A 25,646-nucleotide genomic window follows, 5' to 3' on the forward strand; every position below is an offset into this window, starting at 1 on the left:
AAGGAGGCGAGGAGCAATATCGGTTCGGCGTTGCATAATGAATCCTCGAACGCGTCGTCGCGTTTGCCACCGTTTTGCCCAACGATTTCATTACTTCCATCGTGAGAAGTAGTTATCGCGGTGAGGAATCTCGCGTGGCAAAATGAGTTGTTTACGGATGCTGGCATGATATTCCGTGTCGTGATTCCGTTTGAAGGATACCGGCTGCCACACAAGCATGATTTTAGTGACATATCTGATGCTAAAGTAGAAGTGGGCGCTGCCGCCGTTAGTCGACACCGAAAACTAGTCCACACCGCAGCGCCGACGCCAAGTTTGCTGAAAATAAGATCGTGAATTTCTCAGAATATGCATACTCAGTACTAGGGGCAGTACTTCTCCGTCCTCATTCTTCGTATGCAAATCCAAGGAATGCGTAAGCGAGCAATAGATGCGTTTGAATTCATTCGCTCTTGATTCGATCTCTCGCACGAGACCCAATGGCAATTTCGATTGGAAACAATGCAATAATGGTTACTGTGATGCAATTGTGGTTGGAAACTTACCGCTATATCCTTGTGTGGCCAAGTGTTACTGTGTGTTGTTATTAACTTTACAGTCCTGTGAAAGGATGTCAGCTGCTGCCATCCAATTCTCCCTGTCCCTCAAGCATTATTGTACCCCCCATGGTGATTCTCCATAACTATCCTAATTTTCTTTTAGTGTCTTACACTTGAACCGCCTCACAGGATTTTTATTTGATATTCCCCACCAACATATTCGCATGTGATTGCTTTTTCTCATGGTTTGGCCATCACTGCTTTTATCTACTTCCCAGCCAATCGCCTGTCTCAGGGAGGTTCCTCTTTTATTTGGTTTCAAAACTTTTTATTCGCGGGTATGTTGTGGTCTAGTTGTTAATCATTGAGAGAATGGGATGTGGTTGGTGTTAAGGGTATATTTGGGGAGTTAAGAGCTGTGGGCTCGGAAGAGTCACAATCTCATAAATGAGTTGAAAGTTCGTTGTTTTGTCTGGAGTTCGGGGGAAAATTGTTGAAAAACAAGCTTCTAAGTTGAGGGTTTTAGACTAATTATAACACTTTTCATATTCGAAAAAAATCATTTTTCAATTAAACCTTTTGTAAATTCATCATTTTTAAATATTTTGTTTTCCTTCAAGATGAAGCATGTAATTGTATTTTATATTCCGGGAGGGTAGCTCCAGACCCCCCTCGCTAACCTACTGCTCGAACCTTCGGGTATATCAGGGTTATCTATCGTATCTTCCATGCGGAGTAAAGTTATTCGACCCTCTTTGTTTTCTCTTACAATCAGTGCACCTCCTCCGTAATGCCATCTCGGTGAATGGAAACGGAACCACGGAGGCGATGACTCAATCCATCCTCGGCCAAGTTGGAAGGCTTAACGGGCCGAACCCCCAACTCGCGAGACGCATTTCGCTCGTTCCCGTGCACCGGGAATCGTGGCCTCACCCACAATAAATAACCGCGCGGCGGCAGCGGCGGGACGAAATTTCTTTCCCGCCGAGGGAGCCTCTCCTTCGGGGACATTTCCGCCGACGCCCACCGTCTTCTCTCCCCGTTCGTATCCAAACTCATTTCCATATAGAAGACACCGACCACGCACATTTCATTCCCTTTGTGTGTACATACGGAGAGTCGCCGGGCGTCGCGAAGTTCCGAGGGTGAGTCACTCCGTCGAAACTCGTCTCGGGTGGGGAGGAAAGACTTTCTCGTTTCCCGTTGTAGGTCAGTGAGCTACTTAAAAAGTCGTCTACCATTCCGCTCTTTCCCGGCTCTCACGTTCATCTGCGTGCTGATCTTGTTTGTTTACTTCCCCTGGATCGGTGACCGGGTCAATTCTTTATTTTTCCCCCCTCCCTTATCGCGTTTCATCCTCTTTCACCGGCGGCTCCTGTTACTGTTTTGCTGGGTACCCGTCTATGCGGTTTCTTAACCTTGAAATAAAAGATAAGAAGCTGATCTCCTCCCAGTCTCCCTGCCGGCTGGATTGGTGCAATGTCTCCGATGCAGCTTGTGAAACGCGTACATGTCAAGCCTGCCGATTATACTGACGGTCTCGCCGTTATGAACTCAAACGGGTTTCCGTTGTGGCGATGCTTGGCATCGTGAAAGTTACTTTCTGCATTGTTTTCATGTCTTTTCGGCTCCTAATCATATCCGCTGTCCTTTTCTTATTTGCATTTTTTACATGGGTTTTATAGTTATAAAAGGTTCCCGCTATTTTCTCTGCTTTATAAAATTTTTCGTAGAATTGTATTTTTTGTAATAAGTTACTTGAGATAAATTATTTTTCGGAAGTAAGGAAATAAAACTTCTTACTTCCAATATGGAGAGGTTTCACAAAGTAAAGCCTGAAGTTATTAGTTAAATTATTTCTCATTTGTTTTCTTCTCGATTTTAGAAGTGAATGATGATCGTATAGCGTAACTAATTTTTTGCTACACGTATACCAGTTTTATGTCTTTTTTTCGTAGACCATCTCGTCTCGGGTATTTTCTCGCAGAAAATATTGTGCTCAATTTAATAGTTTCGTTGGGAAAATCTTTATTTAATTAATCGATAAAGTTGTGTTGTATCCTGCGGTATTGCGTTTGGATAAATAATAGTATGGATATTTGTTGTGAAATGCAACATTTTAGTTGAACTTATTGTTAGTCGTGTGATCAACGTCATGGGTTGCGTCGCTTATGGTAATTTCAATTGAGCTTTGAGAGGATAATGGAAATAATCCCTTGAGCCGTAGCCTGGTAACAGTGCCAATTGGAGGAAGTGATCCCGCTAATGCAGACTTCCGTAAACAGCTTACGCGGCGGTTGTTGGCCGTCGTCCTACGCAAGCGAACACTGCCCGTGGTCGTTAAATGCCAAATCATTGCCCGCTTTATTGCTCCGGGCTTATTTATTTCTGTCACGCGAAGAAACTAAAAACTGCATTGAGACGGGCGATGCAGCCAGCCAGCCGACGACGCCGCGTTGCTAATTCCATTCGGTTGTTTCTGTGTGATGAAGATTAGCCAGTCAGGCTCATCGGACCTTTTGGATGCTCTTACTAATAACTTAAGAAAGGGGAGGAAGAGAAAAGCTTTTAAGGACATTAGTATGGGAAGTCAGTCTTACGATGATTAACAGAGAGGAATACAATCAGGATTGAGCACTTTGATTTTGAGATCCAAATTGGCGTGTCATCTTCCTCGTGTTACCAACTAAATGTATTTGGTAAGTTAATTTTTCCTTAAATTTCCATAAAATATAGGATACGTTGGATTAAATCATGGCATTTTGTTGTATTAATTTAGTGTTAAAAAATTAGTCAACAGAAATATATATTTCAAATAATTCTATATATTCCATGTAGAAACTTAAAAAGTTCTTCCTTCGGATTTCCACTCTAGCGAATTGATGAGTTGTGAGAAATTGATGAGAAATGACGAAAATAGGTTGTGCTAACAGTTATAATGCCCTGAAGTTACCAAGCATTTTTTTCTTGTTTTTACGTTATTGTTTACATAATGTATGTAATATTACAATGTAGAAGGAAGAGGTGTGCCACCATAGATCTTATCTTTTGTTTAAAATTAAGGGGTTGAGAAGCCTAGGACTACAAGTGACTTTTTTTTCTTGACAGAGTTAAGTACAAAAATTGGTAGATGCAAAATACAAAACGTTGATGTCCAAGGGATGCGAGTGAGTTATGTGCTGACTTTTAGTCACATATTGATTTTTTTACTCAAAACCTTTTTCCCCACAACTCCAAACCACCCTATATTTAAAATCATTTTTTCTCAAAACTATGTAAACATCACTTTTGCCCCTTGGCCTGTAATCCCCTCCGCGGCGAGGTGAAGAGAAAAAGTCTCGCGAAGGCAGAAAACAAATGGAGTCACGATCTATGAAGTCATAGCCTCATGTTATTTTTTCGTTTTCCCCGATTCCTGCCAAGTTGAGAACGCGGATTTTCGACGCCTACGTGCGCCCATTCCCTTCTCACTGTTCTATTCTCTTCCCATGCATCCGTGTGATCTGTTTAATACTCCACCCCGTGGTTACGCCCACAGGGATTCGAACTTGACGCGCCAATGCGTTTCCCATGGATCCAAGGTTAAGATTTGTTCTCTCGAGAGGCACACCTCGGCTTCTTACGCAATTTTCCGTTGCGTCTTGCGCTCGTTAACATTCATTTCCGTCGACTTCCGCCGCTTTTTTTCGTCCTTTCTGGCTCCTCATGTCCTGAGCACCTCTGTGTGCGCTTTCATGCAAATGAGTCGCGGTTAGAGTTATTTAAGAATGATGTCTCTGCTTGAAACACAGCGAGTTAAATGACGCTCATTTCTCTTGTCGCGAATTGGCATGGAAGTGACTCTTAAGGAATGAGTTTGACAACTCATTTGCATTATAAGAATAATTTAGCCATTGAATTTTTAACGATTGTCCATTGATCTTATCTTCCCAAGTATTTATGAGTCAATTACGGGCCCAAGAACATGGGTGGAGTGCGACTTATATTTTTCAGGTTCTATTCTTTATCTATCTCTGTCAAAGTTGTCACTTTGTCTCAGGAAGCATTCTTAAAGCTATGGGGATACTATATTCCGCAAGTACTGTTTAAAAGGCTCTGTGGCCTTAATATATTATGATTTGCTATTTAGTTTTCTGATTATAATATTTATTATTTTTGTTTTGCAGGTAAGTTTGCTGATTCATTGTCAAATCCGCACGATCTTCTCTTGGTCGCGTAAGTAAAATAAATGTCTTCGTTTCGTTGCTCTGATCTAGCTATTTAATGGCGATAAGTGGGAGAAATATATTGAGAATTGAATCGATCGCTAAGGAATTCAACTTATTGCTCTGATTCAAGGAATGCAAAGACAGCGGCTATATTGTTTGATGTCGCTGCCGAACAGCTTGTAGTTTTACTTACCGAGGAAATACTTAGATAAAAATTAACTGATAATTGTGCTCTTGTAGCGGATCAAATGAGTAAGTCCTTCATGGGTTTTCATCTGCTTGTCGGTGTAGCTATGCCAAATCGCCCCTTTTCTCTTTTAACGAAATCTTGGGATCTTGTAATGACCCCATTATCGCAATGTCACGCTCAATGTCAATGCGTGAAGAGAAAGGGGTGAATACATTTTTGCAAACAAAGTCTTTCTGCCGCTTAAAAAAATTTAAAACTCGCTCAGGTTACAGCCCAATTGAAGAATTTAAGTCATCAGTGTTCATTTCATTGAAGGTGACGTAGAGGTGGGGGGCGCGGTAGCCTAGAGGGCTGAGTATTCGGCTTCATACAAGAAGGGTCCCGAAATCACATTTAGGCGAAGCCCTTGAACATCCCCCCAAACAGAAATCTTCGCAGTGCGAGGTATCCTGGGGAAATAAACTGGCCCCCTCTCCTGAATGTTTGATGTTGTCTCACCTGTAGCTTTGTTCGGGTTGAGATCTGCCCTAACATATCCCATATTTTTTTAGGAGGTATGTGTTTCTTGTACTGCTTCAATTTTAAATAAAGGAACCCGGGTTTTGATTAATAATCATTATGGAATCATATACTGCGTTCAATCTCCGTCTCTGGCTGAGAATGAAATTCTCCTTCGGCCACGTCCAATACTTTTAATACTTGGGTATTATCATAGAATTATCAGAGCATATAAAATAAACCCGTCTCAATATTCATCTGTATCATAAATTTAAAATTTTCATTTTAGTATTTTCCCAGATGCTATGCTTTTACATTGGAGGTACAGAGACAGATTTGTAAATATCTACTCTCTATACTCTGCAAATTTCCAATTGACAACTTAGATTTAAATTATCTGATGACGTCAGGCCTAACTGTATGAATCCTTTCCATTATGGAAAAGGAAAGAGTAAACTTTGTTAGGTTCACTAATATATTTTAAAAAAGGACTACCCGGGTTTCATAAAATTGTCACATCGTCTGGTAGATTACCTGACGACGTAACTAAGGTATGAAGTCCGGTACGTGCTTTTTCAAATATATTAGCGAACCTAACACAGTTTATTCGTTCATTTTCCATTAACTTATAATATTATGACATAAGTTTTTAGCAAGCAAATGTCGCGAATAAGACGAAATACGACCAGTGTAAGAGGGGGTGGTTGAGTCCTCTAGTATTTGGAATCGTTAAACCGCGATCAGTCTCCGTCTCTGGCTGACGATGAAGTTCTCCTTCGACCCCGTCCGTCCAGAGGAAAGCTTAGCACCCCCATCTTGGTCTGTCCATGCCTAGCGGCGGCGTCAGGCTGCGATATGACCTCTCCCACTCCCGCCGCTGCCCTCTTGCCACCGCGGCCCGATATAGAGGCGACTCGGCGGCAGCTGCTTCGATTCCCATCTTTGGGAGTGCGTCGCACATATAACGACGTCGTTGCGGTCAGCTCGCCTCCTCCCGCATGTGTCGATTTGTGCTCGCGTGGGAAACTGAGATGGAGTGTAAACGCCGGTTGTGGGAGAGCCCCAGTGGGGAGACGGCGCACCCGCCGGCAGGAAGTGACGGATCAGCCGCGGATGAGAAATGAAAGGCGGAGAAAAAAGCAATCTGGGGAGATCTCTGCGATTAATCGCCCTTCAATTTTCCTCTCGCCCTCGAGCTGTGTTGCGGGTTGGATACAGATATCCATCGATGTTGCGGGTCGGGATAGTCGGACGATAAAAAGTGATTAATTCTTCGGTCGAGGAGAGATGATTCCGCTGAGCTGCTCAATTCCTTACCTCTCGCGCTTCTAGGTATCTTACCGATTTTTTCTTTGCTTTGATTGTCCCATCATTTCTCGGCAAGTAGCCCTTTTTCTTTGAGAAAATATGGTAAGAGGCCTAACGTTGAGTTATTTATGGCAATTGAATCGCCCGTGTTAGAGATAACCGTGTTAATTCGAAGAAAAATATGGCTTCCATTCAGTCAGAGCATATATCTCTAAGTTGCACCAACGTGAGATTTTAAACATTTTAAAGTACTCATCTTCACAGTGAACTTCAGCGAACAAAAGAAGTACGATATGGGAATGAAACTAGTTGGGTAAAATATGTGTTTTCTCTGAGCTAAATGTAAGTTTATTAAGGATTAGATTACCGGTAATTATAATAGTTGGCGTGAGTAGTTTTTTATTCACTTAAGAATCTTAACAGATACACCAAAACTGATTTCGAAGGAGTGATTAATTCTGTTATAATTGACAATTCGATAATTATTTTACTTTAGCCATTTGTTATCTTCCATATTCATGGTCGAATGATATGATTATTTTAGAAATCATCTGAAACTAGTGGTTTCAAACGGAAGAAATCGTCGACTTTGGTTTTCATGCCCCGAAATTTTTCAACTGGGCGAAATGGAGGATGAATTGTTCGGCGAGAAGATGAAACTCGATGAAGAGACACGGAGGATGTAAATGATTTGGATGGTGCGGTTATTACCCCGGGTGGGTATGTTAACGATCGTTTTATTGGGAAAAATGCTAGGTAATCAAAGGAGGGAAGGTAGAGGATAGAAGGAAATGGCATAGGCCTTTCTGGGAACTGAAGAGGAAAGTCCGATTTCGGAAGAAAGGGTAGTGATTCGAAAAATGCTTTTAGTAAGCATGCCTCAACCGGTAGAATGCAACCTTAATGGTAAATGAAATATTCAGTGAAAGGGTCAGCCAACGGCGAGGTATTTTTCAGGTAGCATGAGCTGGAAAACCTGTCTCCAGTGGCAGTGTGTAAACAAACGACACAGCTCTCTCACTGGGATGACAATGGAGCACCCAGTGCGAACCGGTACGATCCATCCCGCAGCAAATCGAGCACGGACGTGATGGCATAGGAGGAGGGGAAGTAGGGAGAAGCAAAACGGCAACGTCGCCTCATTCCCTCCTCCTCGTCCTCCACCGTTTCCTCCTCCGCGCCTCTCCGTGCATCAACTGTTTTTTTGCCAATCTTTCGCGAATAATAATGGCACCTACCATGAATGGAGCAGCCGCGTGAGTCACGCGGCGGAGGATCTTCGATGCGGGGCGGGGTGAGGAGCGATATGTGTGTGTGGAACCTTTTCCTCGCGAGAACCGCGCGGAGTGCCAGCCGACCGGAGTACTCATTGTGTCGGTACAAAGGGATGGGCTCTGGATTAAGATGGCGGCGAAAGGGTTGGGTGGACGTGGAGTGATGGAGGTGGTGGCTTATAAGGGCACGACGCCCTTTTACCCGTACGTGTTGTGTGCACGGCCCTGGTAGGGATGAGGGCCGGGGCCCTACGAAGGGTGCACGTGGGACGTAGGGTGGCTATTTCCTCTCCTTGATTCACTCCTTCCCTTCCAACATTACCGTTACCCTTCGGGATGCTGGCTGGTCGCTCTCCGGTTCTCCGGGAGCGGTTGAAAAAAATATAAGAAACAGGATGGAGGCATATGATATCTATCATCTCTCCAGACTGCCTCCGTGACTCCTTATCTCGGCGTGGAGAAAAAGTAGTCATCGGTGCTGGCGTGGACTGGAAAGGTGACTTCCGGCGCGTCACAAGCTGTAGGACGTATGGCTCTTGCTCCTTGAGTTCCCCGTATGCATGTACGTAATTAGTTGCCGCTCAAGTGGAGGGGATGTAATTATTTTCCCCTTAACCCTTGCATTTGCGTGGGTAGACCCTGTGCAGTCTCATGAATATGTATTTAATCCGTAACTAATTACTAGAATGCGATTGATTGGCTATTAAAAAATGTGTCTGCGAAGCTCTATTTTCCAAATAATAATATCACTGATCGTCATGCAGCGGTATATGTTAGGAAAAAAATTGCTACAGTAAAAAATTTCGTCTTTTGGTGAGTGAATCTCTTTCGAAGTGTAGGTTATTGCCTAGTTCCAACACTTTATTTATTTATGCTTTTATTAGTACCCGTTTAGTCGATTCATTAATAGTTAAAATTATAGCATATTTTTCTTAATGGTCTAGTTGAATTCTTAGGCAATGGTATATCACCCTAGCTATGGATTAACAGGGAAACATATCGGATGTGTCGTTGCCTGTTTCGTAGATCTGCCGTGAATGACCACTGTGGGAGTGATGCCGTCATAAATCCGAAAGGGATATGAGGTCTCGGTTCACTTCAATCACAAACACATGGGCACTAATAAATTCCTCAGAACCGAAGAAATGGGGGTAATTGGTCCCTATACCACCCACGGAAAGGAGGCCTTTCACTTGTGGAGTCGAGTTTGCAGCGAGGGTAAAGGTCGTGCACGTGTGAAGCGATGTGCAGCACAATCCCGAAGGGTTGTTCCATGCTTCCCATGGGGTTGGATTGAGAGAAGGGATTGCAGCTCAGTCCCTCGGGTAATGGATGGAAACAGCGAACTGAGCCTGCTGGAACCAAAGTGTACCCCCTCTTCGGTGCATCCCCCCGGTTGTCATTAAATTTCCAAGTTTATTACATTTTACTACACCGCATCTCTGACGTCAGCGTTATTTAAGATGATAATGAATTAAATTGCATTAGTTTCACGTTCACAATTTCAATTGAATTTGCTTAATAAGTGTGTGAATTGCCCTTTCTACGGGATGAATTCGAAATGTATCGCATGCTCTACATATTCATGCCATTAATGTCCTCTATTATTCAATAAATTTGTCCGTTATGAAGAAAGATTTTTTTTTCAATCGTAAATAATTTCGTGTTTTACAATTTTAGCACCTGTGAAAGGATTATCCCCCGTTTATTATGTTTCATAGCAGCCAAATTGCCATGGCCACTTGTTTTTTATGATAATTAATCTCTACATTACTGCCATGATGCCTCACGTGGCCTATGGACGTGCAAATTACCCTTCTATAATTCGTCTGCCGATGTTCCAAGCAGAAGGGTTCCGGAAACGGGGTCGCTAAACCGAACTCTCAGTATGACTATCATTAATTCTAATAGAAACCTTCAGTATTTATGGTACAAGAAACGGACTTATTTTATTTATGTGGAAGGGAATAGTCAATTTTTTAGCGTATTTATACTTTAAAATTGTGGAATTACTTTTCTTAGACTTTGAGGAAATAGCACTTAAATCAACTATCCAGACACAATATTTAGTCACAGCTTTTCTTCATTCTAGGATTTTCATCCGAAAAAATGGAGGACATGTATCCATTATTTTTCATACATATCATTATTTCGCTCAGGTACCTTTGTCTCCGAAATGATTAATGGATTTTTGAATCGATCTTTCGATATAGATGTTTTGCTTTCGTGTTTTACCTTTCATACGACTTTTTCATATTCCTGTCGTCCTCTTTTCACAGACACACACTTTAGGAAACCAATCTTTGCGTCGGAAAACGTACGTGTGGTGCCACGAGACTCTGGATGCTGTTAAAAAAATATGGCATGAGGATACGAGCCTACCGTGAATTAGTAAATAAAGTAGATATTTTTGTTTGATTCAGTTTTGCAGGCGGAAGAAAATTGGAAGTGCGTATATTTGTCGGGCAAAAGATTTTATCTTGTGGAGCATTTATCAAAGGAGAAGTTTGTTACATCGGTATGATACCGAAATTGCCTGGCTAATTCTTTGAGAGTTTGGATGAAAAAGGCAAAGTATTTTTCCTCGGCCTCCAAGAAAAGGATTGGTATATTTTTAGCGCCTGAGTATGTGTACCTCGCACCGTAGCATATCAAAGACTATAACAAAATAGATGAAATAGCATTTGTATCGGTGTACTCATTTCCCCCATTTCCCTTCTGCATGTGCCATCTGCATAGGCTATCTGTATGTTTTTGGGCGTTTAATTTTTATTTATTTCAGCAGGGAGACATATTTCGAGTTTTATTTAATTCAAATCATGCGTGAAATGAACTGTGGTGCATTATGTAGAGTTGAGCGGGCATCACAGCTGATCACATGTTTTTCGTAATTTTTAATTGGTGTGAATGTCGTCAATTGTAATGCCGGAAGTTTATTTGCAGCGTGAGATATGCGGCCATAATTTTGTTATTTTATTGGACTGTGTCGGTCCTTTGTAGAAACTTCTAGTTGATTCGATCTAAGTCTGATTTTCGTGTCATGTTTAAAAATACGCTATGCCAATACCCTCCTTGCAGTCAGTAGAAATTTATATCATTGCCTATAATCTGTAATTATATTGTGAATCAGTGGCAAGATAATCATCTTCCAGGACGCCGCTTAGAGGCAAGCAAGGTTATCAAGGGAGTTTCGCAAAGGTAACCTGATACGGACACCGATGAGGAAATTCGGACATAAGATAAGGTGTAACATCCTTTGGGAGTTATATTGCTGGAGGTTTATGCCTAAAAATAAAATTTCGCGATTCGGGACGGGAGTTTCTTCTTACCTCACTTAGTTTCTTTAGGATCATTAAATTCTTTTTTTGTTTAAAAATGTTCCTGTATAAATCCCGCGAATGCCTAGTGAAATAATATCTCATTGACGGCCAATATCACGCATTACCTATCTGTGGCAGATAAAGGTTAACTTTTTTATTTCCACTTCTGTTTATCTTATTTTTCGGCGGGATGATTTTTTATCAACAGTCTTTTGCTTCTGCTCTTTATCAAGTAATAGAATGTTGTGAGAGATATGAGCTATTTATCTTGCGTGACAAGATAGTGCGGAAAGATTGAAAAGACATTAATAGTGTTTTTTCATCGCATATTCTCGTTCGTTAATGAATATATTAAGATTTTAATGGCAAATATTATAAAGAAGTGCCAATGGGATAGCAAACTTGTCCTCTAGAAAATGTTAATGATCACGATCAGAAATACGAATGTTATTAATTATGAATGTAAAATGAATCTTAGAACGAACCCCTGCATTATTGTTCATTGTCTTCACTCAGGGTTGTCTTCAGTCCGATCAGAGGGACCTATTTGTGAAATTTTATTAGGTTAAAAGATCATCTACATTAAGTCGGACGACTGCTACTTCTTACTATATCCTTAAAGTTGGAATTACTATATTTGGAGTAATTTAATGTGATTTAGTTGGTTGGTCGGCTTTACCTCTGGTTATGACTTAACACCATAGTAAAGTTTCCAGGGCTTTGTTCTGTGTGTCTGGAACGTATTACATACGAGAGCTACATTTGCGTCATGTATGTATTAAGTGTCGAAGTGAGCACATGATTAAATTTTCAATAATTCTGGGAGGATTATGCCTCCATACGGATGGTAGAAGGTATAGTTGTTAGGCTCTACCCAATCATGAGAGTGACTGACGGGAAACTTGGAGAGAGAGTGGTAGTTACTTATGTTACTAGTTTTAATGCCAAGAGAGTTGCTATACTAATTAAGTCAAAAGTCCCTGGGCCGTAGGTTTTCCGAAATTCAGCCCTGCCTTGAAGTGAAACACGGTATTACGTGCTCTCCATGGTCCTGTAAATGTCTCTTGTCTATGGTGCCTAGCTACTGCTAATATTCTCAGTTCATCGGATTCCGTTGGTCAGATCATGCTTTGATACACCCCGTCATGAACTTTAAAATTGAAGCAGTTGTTCCGAACGTTATTGCTGACGTCACTCTTTATATTTTCACCTGAAGAGCCCATTAATGGCATTGTTTTTTCGTGACGCTGGTGGTCCAAAGCCAACTCTTCCTAAAATAAGTTTTGATGCTGGGACCAATATTTCGCCCTGGAAACGCATCTACTTTTTTATATTATCGAAGAGATAATATCTCTCCATGTTCTCGGGTTTTCCACCGCGTTCATTGACTTTAATCGACAACGGTTTCGCTAATTTTCCAAATTTCTTCTTCTGGTTGAAGGGGTTGAGTTAGAGTGTAGGCAATCTTTTGGTTGTGCGCCTTTTCCACCAATCTGTTGGCAGTACGTTCAACAAACGGCATGGAACGAGCATTCATCGGTTGGCAGGCCTGTTCCACGGCGGAGCCCACCTGCTGCTTCTTCGGCTCGCCTCTCTCTTCTTTCGCTGGTCCATATCTCCTCCTCCCTTCGATTCGCCAGTCTGGGAGGCTCCCCCCTTCACCCCTCCCTTCTCCACCCCCGCTCCGCCCCCGCCCCCACCCGCTTTAACTTCTCCAATCGCTTTCGACGACTCCTTGCCCCAGTTGGCTCGACGATCGTCACCTGTTGTGGAGCGAGAGGTGTGGGGGAAAAAACACACTTAAAAATCATTCGTCCATCGACTGCGGATCTCGAAGAGCTCTTTTCACCAGTGTTTTGTTTCGTGTTTGCTCGCGGCTTCCCCCCCGGCCCCGGATATCTTGCGAAGAGAGCGGGAAATGCACGTGTTTTACGAGACATGTGAGTATGGATTCGCCAGGTTTCGAAAATGCTTTCATGCCTTTCCGTGAGTGTCGATCGACATAAGTGCCAGGTGGGTGTTGTCCTGTAGATATTGGAGTTTCACGACGGCTCCGTGGTTTGGTTAGTGCTTCGGATGTTTACGAGGTTTAAATTGTTTCCCGCGTAGTTGTCGATGTTTGGAGTGGATGAGGACGGTCGTTGTAGGATTTACATCGAAGCAATGCCCTTACATGCCCGCCTAAAGGTTAGGTTTTGTTTTACTGAAGGCTTTGCCCAATGTAATGTGTGCGGGGTCTTGCTGAACACATTTCTTACTGTACCACTCACTGACCTTTTCTTCGAGTCTTCGAATCCATAAAACGCTACTTCCTTTCATCAGTATTAATATCTTAACTCTATCCGTTTTGTGTTAGAAGCCATTTGTTATCCATTGCAGCGCAGTCGGAACGTCAAGGAGATTTGGCGCCAAGGTTCTTGGAAGTGATAAAGAAATCTCTCACCAGACTTCGTATCCTCCTTCAATTGAGTGTTGACTTATTTCAGATTTTCAGTAACACTTAATGCCCCACTATTTAGCAATATATTACCTCATATGCCACCGTCATGTCGAACTTTAACTCTAACTTACTTTCTCTATGAAGCGGTTGCCAATCTAATTTATTATAAAATTCGTGCGTAGGTTTCCGCGGCGTTGTTCACGATGACCTGAAGACGGAAGCAGGATGGCTCCCGAAACTGTTGTCAACCATAAACGACAGACGCCGCTGGAGAACCCGAAAATTAGCAGTCATCCTAATTTATTATAAATGCTGGATTTAATTTCCTTTAAATTATAGTCAGTTAGACCCGTTATTTCGATTGGTATTATGCAAATACTTATTATATAATTATTGGCGTTCTTCGTCAGTGGTTGCACATTTCAGAGAAATGGTTTCTGTTTTGTATAGTTAATGCATAATTTTATCAGCATTGTTTGCCGATTTTCCAGATTATGGCGTCGGCATTGACAGTAAAAATGGAAACCTTTATCGGTATTATTTAAGAAATATGGTAATTATACAAAACCCATCGATGAAATTATAAATGGATAAAAACGAATGCTCTAAAAATAATTTTGTGGAGGAGTAGTTGGCGTTTGTAGGTTTTGGTCGTTTAAACTCGTTAATGACTTAGCTACTCCACGGTTTAATAATTCCCGAGGAGGAAGAAGCACTGAGAAATATCTCTTAGATTGAATTGCGTGTTGCGTCTCATGTCGGATAAAAACACTGCTGAATGTGCCCAAACATATCTACCTTTATTTCTCTTCCGCATTTCTAATTTCGTTTGTTAGCAATTTCCGGTTGAATGGAAAAACACTAGCTGACACGTGCTCTCCGCGGGCTCCGAGGACAACGTGAGATACGTCAATGGAATATCCTCCGTTATATTTTGTCTCAAGGTTGACTAGCGAGTGAGTCAAATGAAATGGGAAACTTCGTTTTTGTAATTATGTGGGGTACTTATTTGAGTAGTAACTTGACTGAATATTAATACACTCGAAATGTGTCGGTGTATTGTTTATTATCAATTACTAGTTTATTTTTGTTACAAAGTTACGGTTTTTAAGAAGGTTTTTATGTGTTTGGTTTTCAGAGCATTACTTTTTAAAGTCAACTTTTTCGGAGAGATATCGTGGAACAGCATATCATATGGTTCGTAAAGATATCGTACTGCCCACGACATTTTTAGTACTTGATGATGATAGCAAGTCAATATAAACATGCGTAGTAGAGTTAGGAAATAAAATTGGACAGTACAATATCTTTGTGTATCATTTCTTTACTTTTTACTTTGCTTTGCCCATTCATGTGATTTCTTTTTAATGGAGTCAGTTTTAATTTTTGAGTTAGTTATGTACGTATTTTCTCATGGGCCCCAGTGCCTACGAAAATAAACGATATTATTATTATTCAAGAGGGACTCGATATGTTTACTCAGCTAGAAGACAATTAAAATATATTTGTTTAGCAATTGTTATGTGAATGAAATGGCAATGTCATCAATTGGATCCCCAGTCGGGGGAGGTGAGTTAGAACAGACGCTTTCGGGAATGATTGAATCAAGACGTGGCTTCGGTCGGGAGGAAAGGAGTGGGGAGTTTTGGTTTCCACTAAATTCGTCGTCGTTCTTGAGAGCATAAACTCGAAGACGCGCTTGGCAATTTAGTCCCTGGCGTCTACATCTCCGTTCGCGTATTTTACTTTTCCTCAAAGGAGTCGCAGCTGTCGCGCTGACGTTTATTGCATCAAATCCGCGCTATTCTGGGAGTATCCCGTGATTCGTTACACGTTCCATGTGACTCGATGTATCGAATGAAAAGACATCTTGGCTCCTTATTTTGGGTGGCGTAGCCTGTTATTGGGTTTTCGACACCGTGATGCTTATAACGTAAAAAATGGTGTGTTGTTTTTATTATGTTGCGCTGCTAGGAAAATGTATTAATCACCCATGAGCCACTACGGTGTTTTGTTATTAATGTAGCATAGAATTAAGTGTATGATTAATTGAATACTTTTGTCCTCTTAAATTTTTGAAAAATTAAGGCTAATTTAAAAAATTTCATTTGAACGCAATGTTTTCAAAAATTTATCTTGAGTAGAAGACCAGTTTTATTCAAGAGTGGAAATCATGAAATCACCGAGACAAATTGGAGTGAAAGGTGTGTGGTAAGGTGAAGTGGAATCATTTTTTTATTTTATGCTCCAATGCAGATTTCTATTCAGCATTTGCCCGGAACTTTTATAGTTTTTTAATTATTTTATATCTGCCACCCCACACTCGCAAGCAGTTAGTGTCCTCTCTAATATTTCCTCATATCGATTATTGCTGTTTGTTCTATCAGGATCTAACTGAAGAGCACAATGCTAAGATTCAACGCTCATGAAATATGTGCGTTAGGTTTATCTTTAATATAAAAAAGGATGTAGATATTTAAGGTCTACCCTTGACTTTTCCAGAATAATTATGTCCGCTCCTAATCTTTTAAATTTGTGCTACAATTTGACCATCTTAGCATATCCCTCGGCCCATTGATGATTGGCTGGGTCAATCGAAAAACCTGTTTCGATTTGGATTTCTTGGCTTAATCGATGGATGAGGACCGTTCTCTTAGATTCCTTGCTCGATTTCTTACAAACTATTTATTTTTGAATGCTTGGAGATTTACCTTCCATGATATTTGAAATTGGTAATTTATCACTCTCGGGTTGTCGGTCTTAAGACGAAGAAGTAGTGTGATGCTTAGGATATTTCTCTGGTGTGAGTGCAATCACGACTCGCCTTCATTTCACAATTCTTCTCCCTCCTCTTGGGTTAGTAGGATGGGGTGACATTTCAGATTCTCGAAACAGGAATCCAATTTCAAATTCACGAGTCCGGAGCGCCTACAGCCCGCGACATTGGTCAGCTGGGAGTAAAAAAGTTTTACGACCGTCTTCGCATCAGGTCGTAATGGACTCGGCGGCGTAAAGGGCGCGTTGCAATGAAAGCAGGCCAAGGACTGAGCGTTCGCCTGAATTCGTGACTCCCGCACAGCGTCGTTTCGCTCAGCAGAGCTTTGTCTTTTTTCGTAGAGATTAAACGAAGTTTGAGATGAGTAAAGTCAAGTTATAGTATTTTTTATGGTGGATTTCACGCGTGTTTCTAGGGATTGAACCTTTATCGATCATGAATGCCTAACATTTTTCTACATTTCTGAGGAAAGGTGAGTTCTAAAACGCAAATCATCATCAATTTTAACATAGGTCGTTATTAAAGTTTTAATAACGTCTGTCCATGGTCAGAAACAAATGGGTTAATAGTGTTATATTGTTAGAAATCTTATATAATACATGTACAGATCTTAATTTTGGGTAATTTTGGGTTACCTCGAAAGCCTTACTTTTCTCACTTGCCTTTAGCGGCTACTTACGAAAATAATGTAACACAATTTACGCCTTATCTCGGTTCATCCCATTCATTTGGCGTTTTCTACTACTTTTACTTCCCCGTGAGCATAACATCTTACATTTTTGAATTAAGCATCTTTGCCATATACTCTTGTCTTCTTCTCATTAACTAAAAAATAAAACACTCTTTTGATGGAATTGGTGACGTTCTACGGCTAGATAATGGTGAGGTGATTTGAAAATAGGTATCGGAATTGTTATTTCGTTTATTACCTTGTCAGCTTTTATATTCATTTGGAATTCCGTGTTAATCCAGTTCTGTCACCTCTATTATTATACCTAATGCTGTCATCACTTCACTAGTTGTCATCCCTTCCTCATGAGCTGTTCAATATTTCTTATGTATTTGTTCTTCCTCCAAAATATAGCGTTATAAGTAATTTTTCATTGGCAGTCTTGCTCCGAGGACTAAATTATGAATTTTACAGAATTTGATTTCCCCAAAATTTTTGTCAATGACCGATGTATTATATTCTTGCTTTCAGTGAATTCAATTTTCTCTTCGCAAACCGGTGTTTATTTTCTAACATTTTTGATGATAAAAATGTTCAAATCATGCTCTTCTCAGTCTTTTGACGGCACATCTTTCTATATCATGATACCTATCTTTGCTCTCCCTTTGAGTGATGCCTTCCCCCCTCTGGCCTGTAGGAGTAGGAAGAAAGGGGAGAAAGATTGCGGCTATTCTTTCCGAGTACGTAGAAATTGAGGAAGGACCCCTGAGAGCCATGGATGAACGTAGTGGGAAGTGCTCACGGGCTGAGCTTGTTTTTCTATTTGTTTTTACGACCGCGAGAGGCGTCGACGGCCGTTTGAATTGACCCCGCTTGCGCGCAAAAGATGACAACGGGAAACGGCCTCATTGAGGCTTAACCCCATCTCTCTCTCTCTCTCTCTTTCCCTCCGCTCCCGACGTTCGTGAGGCGGGGATGGCGTAAATTTTCAACCCGTAACTGTACACGAAGCACGTATGGACCCGGAGGTACTTTTCTTTTGACTTCTTTGGGGAGCGAGCATCTTTGCGCCATCAAAAATATCATCTCCTCGCTCTTCAGCGGTGACTCGTCGACTATGTCTGCCTCCCCATCTAAAATTGGGACCTCTTTCGTGAATAACAGTTCTTTTCTTTATTTGAGCACTTTTACGTGTCTGTTTCGAGGGATGTAAAATTTTCTGTTGCTTTTTGCTTAACTTTTGAATGTTTACTGCCTAGGGCACGTAAATAAAGATCCATCCTTCGCTGCGTTTGTTATTTTACACAGGAAAAATTTTTACTCCTTATTCAGGGTATTTATTTTCATCAGAAGTTGAATTTTGTAGCTGTTTACTCAAGAGGATACATGTGCTCTGGTGATATAAGTTTACCTAATTTTTTTAAAAAGTATTTTAATAATAGTTACGTTTTCATCAATTAGTTTGTGCAAGTGGTTCCATTTTATTTATTTATTTATTTATTTTACACACCACCGAAAACAGCACTACTCGGCCTTTACATCGGGGTTGATAACATTAACAATCACAAACATCCATGCCCTGGGAAAGGGTAACTTACCCAGGCGGGACTCGAACCCGCGACCTTCGGTTTGGCAGGCGAGGACTTTACCCCTCCGCCACCGAGGCCGGCGATTAATATAATTTGTAGTAAATAAATCGCATGGATACTCTATTCCGCGTTTCAGAAGCCATGAATATATTTCGAGTCAATGAAATTCCTATATTTTTTATGGAGCACATATTCAATGATGACCTTTGCATCGGTGGTTGAATTCAAAATTGCTAATGGAGAGCACTTCATGCATTGTGATGCCGGAAAGTTTTTCTATGCCATAAATTGTATTCTGGACTGGATTCCAAGTTAAATTGATTACAATGATGCTTTTTTATGAAGTAGGTACTCCATCCATAATCGTCCATTTCATTGATTATGCATTTGATCGATTTAGGGGAGGTGTTTAAGTATGTGGTCGAAATTTCCTACCACGTATCCCGAAAATCTATACTTTTGACGGCGAATAGTTCAAAATTGCTACCGAAGTGAGACAACTTCCATTGGATAGTAGTTTGAAATCCCAAGACAATATGACATATTTGTTTTGTGCTCATGTTTACGCACGGGTAGTAAGAAAATTTATGCAAAATGCATTAAAAAAATATCCTATAATAAAAATGCGAGTCAAGTCTTACTCTATGACACCTATATATGTTATCGACCGTCAGCGATTAGTCTCACATACCTACCATATTCGATGATTATATAAATATACTGTGGAAGGGATCAGTCATTTATGTTCTATGTAATTATTATTATTATCCCTCGCTACTCGCACCTTTAAAAAAAGTAAATGATACTCGCGGGAAATATTTTAAGTTTCCTTAGGGGTACTAGACAAATTATTGTGAAAACATTACTTCGTATCATTACGTCCAAGTCCCTCAAAGTTGTTCCTGAACATACTAAAGGGTTTTACGGGAATATTTGTGCCAAAAATGGAAATTATGCTGTAAAAACTGAGAGTTTCCCCTGCTATATGTCATCATCTTACGGGGTATCCAGAAGAAAGAATATGCCTTTCGTTTTTCGAACAGTGGAAAGTTGTGTGAACCCCGAGAGAGATTAGGAAAACGTGGCAATGAAAGACGCTCAAAAATGGAAATCATTCTGTAAATACTTATTGTTTCCACAGTATTATGTCATCGTCTCATGGGGTATCCAGAAGAAAGCATTGGCCTTGCGTTTTTTGAACAGTTGTAGGTTGTGTGGACCCCGAGAGAGATTAGGAAGTATCATTTCCGTCCGCGCAGTGGAGGACGTGGAGCTCATTTCACTCGTGGACACCTCTCGGTGCGTCCCAGCGTTTTCTCGAGAGAATTCCCCCGCGGAGTACCGGGGGAACTGGCAAGAATGAGCACGCTCATCCCGACGCTGATGAAAATTTGTCGTTGCGACACCTACTCGTCAAAAGCGTCGAGTGAAGTGGTCGGTACTGCCGCGGAGTAATTGTCCTGTGCCTCCGTACACCTCTCTTACGTTGGCCGAAGACGAGGGAGAGAGAGATTCTCCACGTGTCGCAATTTCTCAACTCCGAAAACGAGTCCCCGAGAAACGTTTCTCCTTCTGCATCCCGCCTTCTTGTTGCATTATGGGTTGGAGGGCTTCAGGGTGCATCGCACTTTTAAGGGTCAACTTATGAGCTCACTGAGTACATGGGCTGGTCACCGTCTTGGAAGGTGGTTGGGAAGTGGTTGTTAAAGAGTCGAATATTCAAGCGGATTTTCTCTGGATCCTTTCTCACGTTTCGCCTAATATCTAAAAAAAGGAGGGCCTCTCGTTCAGTCTCTTAACTTTTCCCGGTGCCGTCTCACGTTCGTCTAGTGTTTTCCTCTTTTGCTTACTGCTCGAGCATTTCGTTCGCCGGGGCATGCAACTCGTAGTATTTTTTTCCGTGTGGAAGGGCGGGTGGGTGGTTGCTCGGCTGTCGCGAGGTTTAGTGTAAGCTTAAAGAGGAGGAAAAAAAACAGGGTTCAGAGAAAATTACCCTACCTCATCTGGGAAGGAAGTACCTCAGCGTAACGGTTTTCCCTTCTTCGTCCCCCAATGCCCTCCTCAACTTCTTGTGTGGGAAGGGCTGGCGAAGTTGAAGTGTCTCGCGGTTTAAGGTAGTTGAAAAGGTGATTGTAGGTCTCTTGAGAGCCCAAATTAGTAACTTTGCTCACAATATACTAGGCCCAGGTTATGTGGAAGGACAGATACGTTGAATGTTGACTTGTTGCAGTTTCGTGTTCATTGATCTGGTTGTTACAGTGAAAACTGCGATAGAATTTTAAGTTATACCTTTCAGTACCGGATCCCATGTGAAGGTACTGGCTGACTCCAAGTCAAAGGGGAACCTATTTCCCTTTGTTCCGAGGGCCTCTTTATTATACCTTAGACGAATCCTAGCTTCTACGGCCTCTGCCAAAAGTAATTCTTACATGAGTTACCTACGATAGGCTTTTAGCTATCGTAATTCTCGTGTGTTTTAATGTATCCGAAGAAAAGTGAGAGCGCGAGTATCTTTAAAACTTAAAACTAAACTTTAAATTGAAACTTAATATTCAAACTTATGGCGCCGGATCCACACGAAGGTGCTGGCTGATGAGTCCAAGTAGCACCTCTCTTTTATTCCAATGGAATATTTGCAATATGGTGAACGAATCGTAGCTAACTAGGCTCTGCCAAAGTGTTTATAACACAAGATCTCCTAATATTTTCGCTATCATGACTCTCAGACGTTTGAATTCATCTGAAGGAGAGAGAGAACTCATGTCTGTTTTTTCTGTGGCCATGATAGAGCTTAAGCACGCCGCAGCGCTCTCTGATTGCATTAGCGAGACACCCTCCCATCATTCCTCCTCTCCTCCTGTGGCATAGCCAGGTGGGGGCACAGGAGGAACGTGCCTCCCAAAACCAATTAATTTTATCGGTAAAATATTTACCCTTATAACAAATCATTCTACTCGTCCAATACTTGGAAGCAAAACTGATATTGAGTAGTATTTTTGTGAAGCGACTCTGCGAACCACGGCTTTGCGCCCGGCCTGACAGCAGACAGTATCTACCAATATAGAATAAAATTTGATTTTTAGGGATAAAAATTAGGAATGGACGGATCCAGGATTTTTTTTCGGATCCGGATTCGGATCGGATCCTTGATTTTCGGAGCCGGATCTTTCGGATCGGATATTTTCGGATTCAAATGCATTTTCCTGCTATTAAACGCAGTAATTATTCAAGTTAATTTTGGGTACGTACAATGGAAGGAATGCTCTTTAGATTTTCATACACATTTTAATATTTTTATAAATTAAAAATTATTTTTATAGGCTTTCAAGTTGTTTTCTTTTTAACATCTTTACATGCTCAGGACCTAAACTGTTACGCTTGGGTTTGGCAATGAAAATAGGAAAAATCGTCGGATAAACCACTGGCCAGTGGCGTAGGACAAGAATCGCATGCGACGGCACATTCGAAGAGAGAATCGGAACTCTTTCCACCCTTATGGGGCAATGCATTCACTGAAGCTATTATTTAAAATTTCGGGTCCAGATCCGATGTCTTCCGCGATTTTGGATCCGATGTATCCGATGAAGGACAATATCCGCGGATATTTGGATCCGAGGTATCCGATCCGACCATCCCTAATAAAAATGATCACATTTTCCCCATTGAGGGCTACCACCATCCTGGTTTCCCGGGTCCTGCCCCCCCCCCCCCCCCCCCCAACACATCGGCCTGGCTACTCCTATCTCTCCTCCCTTTCCTGTGTTCCTCGCACTAGCCTTGCGACCGCTCCTCGGCACCCTCTCGAGCGGAGAGGACGAGATTCGTGTTCCCGGGACAGAGGCCTCGTGGCTCAAGCACTCACTCGACCCACCCTCATCGGTCGCGCCGCGGCTCCTCGTGCCTAACCGCTTGTGCCCACTCCACAGACACGGGAGAGCTCCAATCCAGCCTCGCGTCGGAGGAAGAGCAAAATTTTCGTCACCTCACCAACATTCTCGGATCTCAAAATTCACCCGGGAAAATGTCTGGAGGTCATTTTACGTGAGGTAAGTTACCACGTATACAAATGAATGTACCGAAAGTAATTTCCTGGTTTCTCACGTCAAGTTTGAAATCATCATGGAAATAATATTTTTTTTAGTCTTGGTTCGGATCCAAACCCAGATCTCACGTTCAGATATGCAACCAATTACACTACCAAGCGATCTTTCTACAAGGTGGATGCTAGACTATGCTTATCGTCGCCTCAAGTCCGCATTGTAGTACAGGAGACGGAAATTCTGAATTTTTAGCTACCGTCGCGACGCGTTGGTGAGAGAACCGTACTTCATCGTAATTCAAAGACGAATACATGCGGAAGGTAGGTTTGAAATTGGGAGCTAAGCTAAGGCAAGAGATTTTTTTGTAGTAAATCCATTTTGTAAATAACGTTATACTAGTGCACATGACTGCGCACAAAGCGCATAAAGGAATAATTTTGGAGCCGATTCTGTTTGTCCCTTAGAATAAGCAATTAGTCCTTTAGATAATGCAGTCGGCACAGTTACTACTACTACTGCAGTTTAGGCCAAATAATTCAGAAGTAATTTGCCTATGTATCGGTTTATTTTAAACCATCCTCAGGGCTTATTTTCACAGGATTGATTATTTATAAAATAAAAAATTAGCCCTGAATATGGTTTAAAATAAACCGGAACGTAGGAAAATCACTTTTGAATTATTTGGCCTAAACTCCAAGAACTTATTAGTATTGTTGCAATTATGAGATAGGTATACTGAAGCATTCCATTTCTCCCTAATTACTTAAGCTCCCTTTTTTTAATCTTCCTTCTGTTCGTCTTTATCTGGCCGATCTTGTGGCCATCCTCGGGGGACTTTTTCTTCGCCCTTTCCTCTCCAACTAGTAGAAGCATGGGCGTACCCATCGAGGGGCAGGAGGGGGCAGCTGCCCCCCTAAAAGCAAAAATCGCAATTGCCTTTAAGGAAAATAATATTTTTCAAGCAAATAATTTTGAAAAGTAATAAAGAGCTAGTTCAAAGTATACCGGGACTAGCCGCGGTGATAACTTTAACGGGAGTCACCCGCAATGCACAATCGTGCGAAAGATCCACAGAGAAAAAATCATTTACAGTTTCCTTAAAATGTTGGTTTAATTCACCTTTTCCATGCTGAAATCTTATCTATAACTTGAACAATCATCTCTTGCCCCCCCCCCCCCCCCTAGTTTTGATCCTGGGTACGCCCTTGAATAGAAGTGTAATGACCTCTCGGCCAGGAATTAAGTGAAATACGGATGACCTCCACCCTCTTCTCTACTCCCATTAGTTTTAACTCTTCCTGAGCGCCTTGTCTATTGCCAATTTCAAAGGTTTTTTGGGAATGCAGCATTTTAAGAGCCTCAAGGGTGGCTTAAAACCCAATTTATCTCATATGGTACACATTTTCCATTCATCTATGCAATGGACCACTGCAAAAGCTCTTGTAGACCTCATGTTTGGAGCCATTCTTAAGGCCGTTTCCCACGGGCACGTAATTGCGAAGGTTAGAACTGGATTTATTTCTCAATATGGCGAAAAATTGCGCGAATGCACAAACGAAATTAGATATATTTATCCATCTCACGTCCTTGCATTCTCGCATGAGTTGTAGCAATTCACCACTTTAAACGACACAATTTTTACTGCACCTTCGTGCACTCGTCAGATTGTGCGATTACGTACCCGTGTAAAACGTTCTATATAGAATCTCAGTGTTTGACCCCCTCCTAGTAGACTAAGAGTTTTCAACCGAGTGATGCGATCCCTCTTTCAAGTCCGATACCCCGCATCGATACTCCCTCCGCAGGACGAGTTTACGGCGGAGTGCGTCTTTAGAGTTGGCGGGGAAGTGGGGAAGAGGCGGAGGGACCGCTGGTAAGTGATGTGGCGAATGAAAAAAAAAGAGGAGGAAAAGGAGTCTCGAGAAGAAACAAGAGAGCCGGTAAACGGTTGTGTGCGTTGGGGAGGGGAGTGCGAGGCGGAGATATCTCGAACTGGTCCATGAGTCACCGTCGGCCGTAAAGCGGGAAGACGCCGGTTTGGGCCCCGTGGGGAATGGTTGCGGAGATGGAAGAAGAACTGGGGAGAAATAGGATGCGTCCTCGGGGAAGGGTTAAAGGGGGCGCCACCGAGGGGGAGGAGGGTTGAGGATTCGTTCGTTCTCTCATTGTCTCCGGGGATGGAGCGACGGCATTGCCAACTTGCGCGTATGAAATTTTCAACAGGAAAAAATGGGTTTTTGTGAATGGTTGGAATGAAGGCTACTCTGCTAGATAAAAGTCTTACTTAGGTTTGGGTTTTGAGTACTGGGATTTAACGATGGAAGGGTATGTACATGGCAGATTTATTTAAAATCTTTAAATCCCTCATCCTACTCGTGAAATTTACGAAACCTACTACAAGAGTTTCTCCGGTGAGGTGCAGGAAACGGGAATTCGTTTTTCCCCGCACGATAAATGACTTAATAGAACTTGGCGTAATTTCGAGAGCATTTCCTTTTGTTGTGTTAACGGCTGGTGTCCTAACTTCCTCCGTCTCCATCCCCAGGAAAAATATACCCATGATCATTGCAAATCGACGTTTAGAGTAGAACTCAGAGGGGCTGTCTTTTTCTGCGTATTTTCAACGCCGTTACCACTGCTTAATTTTTCAATCTGTGATGAGTTCAGTTTGAGATAAAATTTTTCGCTCTATTTCATTAATTTGATTGTAACATTTACTTTATTGTTTCTCTGGCCCTTAAATTTGATAATACATCGGTAATTTTTTTGGGGTTATTCCGTGAACTAGTGGATT

The 25,646-nt window shown here is 41.8% G+C and overlaps 1 protein-coding gene across 11 annotated transcripts in view; it reads left to right on the forward strand.

The window, feature by feature from the left end:
* LOC124162952 (transcriptional enhancer factor TEF-1) overlaps positions 1–25,646 on the forward strand; it is a 796,250-nt gene that overhangs the window by 522,873 nt on the left and 247,731 nt on the right. Inside the window, exon 1 of one of the 11 annotated variants that reach the window (XM_046539728.1) lies at positions 13,131–13,277. The exons of the other annotated variants lie outside the window; for them this stretch is intronic. Within the exon in view, the coding sequence (XP_046395684.1) occupies positions 13,256–13,277 (22 nt within the window). The 5' untranslated portion in view covers positions 13,131–13,255. Of the gene's footprint in view, positions 1–13,130; positions 13,278–25,646 lie in introns of those variants that run through there. 11 annotated transcript variants of the gene reach the window in all.

This window comes from Ischnura elegans, chromosome 7 (assembly GCF_921293095.1).
Source record: "Ischnura elegans chromosome 7, ioIscEleg1.1, whole genome shotgun sequence".
NCBI lineage: Eukaryota > Metazoa > Arthropoda > Insecta > Odonata > Coenagrionidae > Ischnura > Ischnura elegans.